General features: G+C 52.3%; 1 protein-coding gene across 2 annotated transcripts in view; it reads left to right on the forward strand.

The window, feature by feature from the left end:
- kcnd1 (potassium voltage-gated channel, Shal-related subfamily, member 1) overlaps window positions 1-6,788 on the forward strand; it is a 24,089-nt gene extending 17,301 nt beyond the window's left edge. For both annotated transcript variants that reach the window (XM_008402291.2, XM_017303218.1), the window contains exons 2-4: window positions 2,073-2,791; window positions 4,456-4,701; window positions 5,315-6,788. In XM_008402291.2, coding sequence (XP_008400513.1) covers window positions 2,636-2,791; window positions 4,456-4,701; window positions 5,315-6,031 — 1,119 coding nt within the window. In that variant the 5' untranslated portion in view covers window positions 2,073-2,635 and the 3' untranslated portion in view covers window positions 6,032-6,788. The remainder of the gene's footprint in view (window positions 1-2,072; window positions 2,792-4,455; window positions 4,702-5,314) is intronic.
- The last annotated feature ends 285 nt before the right edge of the window (window positions 6,789-7,073 follow it).

Below are 7,073 nucleotides of genomic sequence, written 5' to 3' on the forward strand. Positions count from 1 at the left end.
GAAGGTTCCACTCTTTGGGTTCTTCTGGAAGTTCACTTTCTGTCAAGATGGCCGCCGTTTTTAATATTTGAAGCCAGTTAGTTAAACCATCGGTTTTCAAGGTTCAAAATTTATAGGCTGTGATTTGACACCAAACACAAAATCCTGTTTCATGACAACCAGGGAGGCCATAGTGAAAAATAAGAAATGATAGGAAATATGACTTCTACATGTTCAGTTATGTATGACTTAACACCCAAAGTATTTGTCAGATAATTAGCAAATTTAGCATGAAAATGACATTTCCTGGATGACCATGGCAGACATTTTGAAAAATGGCCGCCATGTTGACTTTTCCAGAGGCCAACATTGTTTTTCAAACAGCAAACATGATCATGTCCACATGAGATTTAATTGTCTCCTGTAGAAACATTTCCACGCTGCTGATCCAAAGGTTCTGGTTCTGTAGCGCCTGATACCGCTGCTCCTAACGAAGAATGATCTAAAAATAAACTGATATCGATCTCAGCGTCTGGGAAGCAAATTAAAACCCAAACTGTACCAGAAAAGCAGAACCGGGCTCAGGAGCTGGTCAGAACGGAAACCCTCTGAGGTTCTGCAGGGTCCAGCGGCCCCTAGGCATGTAGCCGGGTCATCAGCAGGGCGGGGCGGTCGGGGTGTGTTGGACCTGGTCTGTGGTTCCGCCTGGAAGCGGGTTTGGACCGTGTCTGCTGGTTATTTTGCTCTGTCTGGTTTCTGCCTCCTGAAGCTGCAGCAGCTCATCCTGCTCTGGTTTCCATGTTCGGACCTGAATGTGTCTCTGACCCGCTGCAGCCTCAGGTTGCTGCCAGAGGAACGGCCTCGATCCCGATCCGGAACCGATCAGAACCCGGACAGCAGAGCGTCTGAGTTTAACCGTGTTCCTCCAGGAGCTGCTGCAGCTCTGAGGTTCCTCTCCCTCGGTTCTCCTGCGGTAAACTGCGACTCGCTGAAGCTCGGCTAATGGTTTCACTCCAGCAGCGCCGCTCTCCCTCTGGGTGTGGCCGGGCTCAGATGTCTGTCTGGATCAGAACCGGGCTCCGGATCAGACGGTGTGAAGCTGGGGAAGACGACCTTCCTGCTGAAGCATCAGCAGCTCTGACCTCTGAGGGTCTGGAAGCTTCCAGGGATAAATGTTTAATGACAGATTTATTGTAAAGCAGCAGGTATTCCAGGTTTATTCCAGGTTTATTCCAGGCCAGGGCCTTAACTCCAGATATTTCAGGAGAACTGGAACATCTGGACCTGGAATGACCATCTGGTCAGAGGAATTGATCGGTATCGGAAACGTTTTCCAGGTATTGATCAGATCACATCAGAACTGGTTCCTGATCCGCGGGTCGCTCTGTTCTTTGGACCTCAACTTGCACAGTTTGACCGGGTAAAAGGTCAGGATCTGACCCGGTTCTGCAGAACCTCTGAAGATAGATCATGCAGAACTGGGTCAGAACCAGAGCAGAACCGGGCTGAGGGTACAACACCAGACCCTCTCTCACATAGATCCGCTACTAATCTGTGTGACCGAACTCTTTGTCAGCTGCTGAGAAAGAAACCAGCCAACACACACACACACACACACACACACACACACACACGTGCGCGCGTTTGCATGGCTATCTTTGTGGGGACTTTCCTTTGACTTCCATTCATTTCTACAGCCTAACCCTGACCTTTACCCGCCCCATTGTCCAGAGGGTGTTAGCCCCGCCCCTTTCTCCAGACAGAGGCTCTTAGCCCCGCCTCTTCAGTTCTGCCTGTGACAGCTCATCCTGTAAACAGCTGCTGATAAGGAAACCTTTTTGAATTTTGCCAGTTTTAATAAATCATTTTGTTTATGTTCCTATTTTCTTTACTCTTTGTGGATTTTGGTTCTTTCATTCTTCCTGATTTCTTTAATCTGTTTTTATTCCAAGTCTGTCCACCGGTCAGATTCCCTTAGCTGCTCTTCTGTTTCCTGCCTGAACCTCCAGGCTTCCCTGTCCTCCGGGTTTCCGTGGTTTTCCCTCCTGCTTTGCGTCTGACTCCGGCTCTGATGTGTTTGTGTTTCCTGACAGGACGGCCTTACATGGACACGCAGCGCAGCGCCTCCTCTGGCCTTCGTTTGGGGGACGGAGAGACGGAGCCGAGGACGGCAGAACCGTGAGCACTGCATCCTCATCACCCTCATCATCGTCCTTTAATAAGAGTGGCGCAGGAGGCGGAGACGCTCTTCATCACTCCTGGATTTATTTGCTCTTCTTCCACATCCCTGCAGAAATAAACAACGATATTAAACTTTATTATTATTGTTTGACTCGGCGGCTTCAGCTTTAATAAAGAGCCTGTTGGATGAAATCACGCCGTTTTCACCCTGAGGAGCTGAAAACAGGAAGTTCACCTGCCAGGTCTTCCTGCTCCATCTGGGCCTTTTTCATGGCTTGACTCCTTCCTGACCTCTGACCCCTCCCTCCCCACTCAACATGTCCAACCCACTCGCCTCTCGCAGCCCAGACCAGACCATGAAGTCAGATCAGGTGGAGCAGTGAGCCCTGCTTTAACTAGGCCTCCTACCTAACGCCATTAGCCCCGCCCCCTGACGCCTCTAGACTCCTCCTCCCGTGAAACGCTCTGATGCAAGATGGCAGCTGGCGTAGCCACGTGGCTGCCGTTTGCGCGGGCGGCGGCRGTGGGCTGGCTGCCGCTGGCCAAGAAGACGATGCCCAAACCGCCGGTGGACAACTCATCCCGATCCGACGAGATCCTGTACGTCAACGTGAGCGGCGTCCGCTTCCAGGTGGGTGCTGCCGTGTACTGAGCATGCTCCAGCTGATGAAAATATTCTGCATAATAACTCCAAACTGTTGGGTTAGGGTTAGGGTTAGGCAGGAGTCATGGAGCAGAGATGTTTCCTGTCAATAAGCTGCAGACTCAGCTTTTGGTTTCAGCTCTAAAAAATCAGCTGAATCACAGAAACTTGTGAAACGGCTGGACTGAACCATCGCAAATTCATTCTGGGAAGTTCAGAAAAACTGGAGACTGACTCCAGAAACTGGTTCCATCTCAGTAGTTCAGTCTGAACAAGTCCCAGGAAAACCTACAAACTGGTTCCAGCTCGTTGGTACCGGGGAGGCGCCAGATATGACCCAATCTGCAGTCGGCCTCCATCTTCAGGATTAAATGTTTGTCATGAGACTCTGACAGACGTAGTTCTTTTCTCCAACTCGTTTCTGTGGCCAGCTGGCTTAAAGAAAGACAAACGGTCCATTTCCTTTCTGACCTGGGAAGGTTTGGGTCTGCTGAGTCACAGCAGGTCCAGTCAGCCAGTCCGTCCCGACTGCAGCATCAACAGGTCTAAAGACATTGGTGCCAAAGTATCCATTAGTTCCTCATTCATTCTCATCGGGTTCTGCTTCTCTGATCGGGTTCTGCTTCTCTGATCGGGTTCTGCTTCTCTGATCGGGTTCTGCTTCTCTGATCGGGTTCTGCTTCTCTGATCGGGTTCTGCTGCATGAAGACCAGAAAGTCTTCTAACCATCCGGTTCTCTGTAGAACCAGTTCTGCTAACATTCTGCCCCGTTTCTCGCTCTCTGTGAACATCAAACGGTGAGAAACAGAGCAACGATCCAGTTTCAGAACCAGTAAGTGGTTAAAACCACCAGCAGGTCCAGGATCTGGACCCTGGTCCGGTCCAGAGCTTCTGTCCTGCAGCATTTAGATGCATCCCTGCTCCAAAAGCTGGACCAATGAATGGATCGGTACCGGGCCTCTGCAGAACTCCAGCCTGAGGATGAGGAGAAGCTGGAGCTTCTGACAGAACCAGAACCAGTGATTCCAGAGGTTCTGGTTCAGTTCCACTTTTAATGTTGGTTTCTGGGTTCAGTTAGCAGAACCCATCCCAGCAGGAAGAGGGAGGAGTCCGGTTGGAACCGGATCGGGCTGGTCCGCCTGGTGCCGGTTCACCGTCTCTGTCCGCACCCAGGTTCTGGTGTGATGATGACTCCCGCTCTGGACCTGCTGCTGGTCTTTAACCTTTAATTGGTGTGTTTGCAGTCAGGTTCTGGTCAGGTTCTAAAAACAGTTTGGGTTCTGGAAGCCTGATGTGTTCGGTTTATGGGCTAACCGGGCCAAACGTCAGGACTGGTTCTCATCTGGACCACCAGCAGATTCCTCCTTTTGGACCGGTCCAGACATTTCTGAATCTTCCTAAATGAGGCTGAAGGGTTACTGTGGACTCTCCACTGTCCAAGTGGTGTCATCTCCAGAACCACTGCCAGAACCGCTGCCACAGAGCTGCGGCTCTGCTCCTGGTTCTGCAGGAGTGTCTTCAAACCAGCAGCAGAACCAGCAGCAGAACCGTTCAACTTGTGTTCTGGAGCAGAACCCAGCTGGCTGCTAACAAACCATGAGCCTCTTCCTTCAGTTTGTGATCATGTCCTGCGTTGTTCTCGGTCCCTGCAGACGTGGAAGAACACTCTGGACCGCTATCCCGACACGCTGCTGGGTTCCTCGGAAAAGGAGTTCTTCTTCAACGAGGAAACCCAGGAGTATTTCTTCGACAGAGACCCAGAGATGTTCCGGCACATCCTGAACTTCTACCGGACTGGGAAGCTGCACTACCCCCGACACGAGTGCATCCAGGCGTTTGACGAGGAGCTGGCCTTCTACGGCATCGTGCCAGAGATCATCGGGGATTGCTGCATGGAGGTAGGTCTGGAGCTGCTCCTCCTGCTGCAGCGGGCATTAACCCTGCTGGCAGAACCAGAACCCCCAGATGAGTCACGGAGCAGATTGCTCTTTGAGTCTTTCTAACCAGTTAATCTAAGGAGGAACTCCCCCTTCCCCCCGCATCACAGAGCGTCTAAATCAGGAATGCTGCAGTTTCCTTCTTTATGACCTCTCTGCTCTGCGGCGCCTCCTGATTGGCTGGTAATGCCTGCATCATGGCGGTGTGCTTACGGTAGCTTCAAGTTTTTATTTCCTGCTAATGCTCAGCATTAATGTTGGACGTTGTGTAGCTGAACTCATTAAGTCTCTGTGGAGAAGAGCTTCATCAGCCAAACGAGCAGAGAGGAAACAACCTGATGGATCTGTGGGGGTTTCTAAGCAGCCCCTCCTCCATCATGAGCTGCAGTCTGATTGTGGAGAGCTGTCCAACTGTTCTCTCTGATTTCTGTTAATGAGACCTAAACGGGTCTTCTGGGTCCAGAGAGGCTTTAATGGAGGATGGTTCTTTATTTCTTCCTCAGTTTGATGCAGAAATATGAATTCAGACTCAGCTGTGTTCAGCCCAGTTGATGTTCTTCTTCTCCTCCTGAAGGAATACCGGGACAGGAAGAAGGAGAACCAGGAGCGGCTGGCGGAGGACACAGAGGCCAACGAGGCGACCGACGCCCCGCTGCCCCCCCACAGCACCTCCAGGGAGCGCCTGTGGCGCGCCTTCGAGAACCCGCACACCTCCACCATGGCGCTGGTCTTCTACTACGTCACCGGCTTCTTCATCGCCGTGTCGGTCATCGCCAACGTGGTGGAGACGGTGCCCTGCCGACCGCCCAAGGGTAGTGTGAAGGACCTGCCCTGTGGCGAGAAGTACCAGCTGGCCTTCTTCTGCATGGACACGGCCTGCGTTCTCATCTTCACCTTCGAGTACCTGATGCGCCTCTTTGCCGCGCCCAGCCGCTGCAAGTTCATGCGCTCAGTGATGTCGGTGATCGACGTGGTGGCCATCATGCCCTACTACATCGGCCTGGTGATGCCCGAGAACGAGGACGTGAGCGGCGCCTTCGTCACCCTGCGGGTCTTCCGGGTTTTCCGGATCTTCAAGTTCTCACGGCACTCGCAGGGACTTCGCATCCTGGGCTACACGCTGAAGAGCTGCGCCTCAGAGCTGGGCTTCCTGCTCTTCTCCCTCACCATGGCCATCATCATCTTCGCCACCGTCATGTTCTACGCCGAGAAGGGCACCAAGGGCTCCACCTTCACCTCCATCCCAGCCTCCTTCTGGTACACCATCGTCACCATGACGACGCTGGGGTGAGTGGGCCTGGGCTGGATGTCTGACATCAAACAGATTGTGTTTTGCTGCGTGTTGTTGTCATGGCGACCGGAGCGCGTGCTCCTCGGCGTAAACAGTCAGGACACGGATTCCTGGTTCCCACCATGAAAAGAGATGAAGTGTGTGTTTTCCTCCCACATGCTGCTTGTCGAGTATGGTGGTGTGTGTTGGCTGCCCACGCTCCTCACCACTGCCGGTGGATGGAGTGTGTGTGTGCGTGTGTGTAGGGCTGCAGCTCTGGTCTATTATCTGCTGTGTGTGGAGCAGCAGAGTGGGAGTCAGGAAGCGGCAGGCCGCGCTGGCCGTCCTGCTGGAGGCTGCTCCGTGTCTGGAAGCCGAGGTCAGGAGGCTCTGAGTGTGAGCCGAAGCTGCCCTGGTGCTAAAACGGCATGAAATGCTGAGCAAACACATTAAGGTCCTTTTAACACCTTAGAGGAACCTCTCGGGTTAAGAAGGTGTCATCACAGCTTCATCACACCGTCGCTACATTCAGGTCAATTTGAAATTGCTGGTTCTCTGGACTGCTGGGTTCACTCAGACCTTCTGCAGACACTGAAGCAATGCTACGTTTCTCCTGCCAGTAACAGGAAAATTACACCGAGATTTCTTCCCCAATAGGTTTTTCTAGGCCTGTCTGGGACAGTTCTCTGGTTTCAGGATGTTTTCCTCCTGATGGTCCGGTAGACCCGGTTCTATTGGGACCAAAACATCATCATCTGCTCCACCTCCAGCTGCTGTGGTTCTCTCTCTCTGCTCTGAGTCAAACCAACCTGTTCCCCTCCTCGTGAGTCTAATCTAGCACGTCTTTGTTTTGGTTGTATTTACCCAGAATTCCCTGCGCTGTAGTCCATGTCCTGCTTTTAGAGCGGTCTCTGGTCCGCTTGGGGTACGAATTTCAACTGCACCAGAGTCATTTCAGCTGAATCCAGACTGAGGCTAGTAGGCGCACCGGACCAACCGAACCGGACAACTGGGACTGGAGTTGGATTGAAGTGGACTGAACCGAGCTGGAGGGAACGATGCA

The sequence above is a fragment of the Poecilia reticulata genome, unplaced genomic scaffold (genome assembly GCF_000633615.1).
Source record: "Poecilia reticulata strain Guanapo unplaced genomic scaffold, Guppy_female_1.0+MT scaffold_212, whole genome shotgun sequence".
NCBI lineage: Eukaryota > Metazoa > Chordata > Actinopteri > Cyprinodontiformes > Poeciliidae > Poecilia > Poecilia reticulata.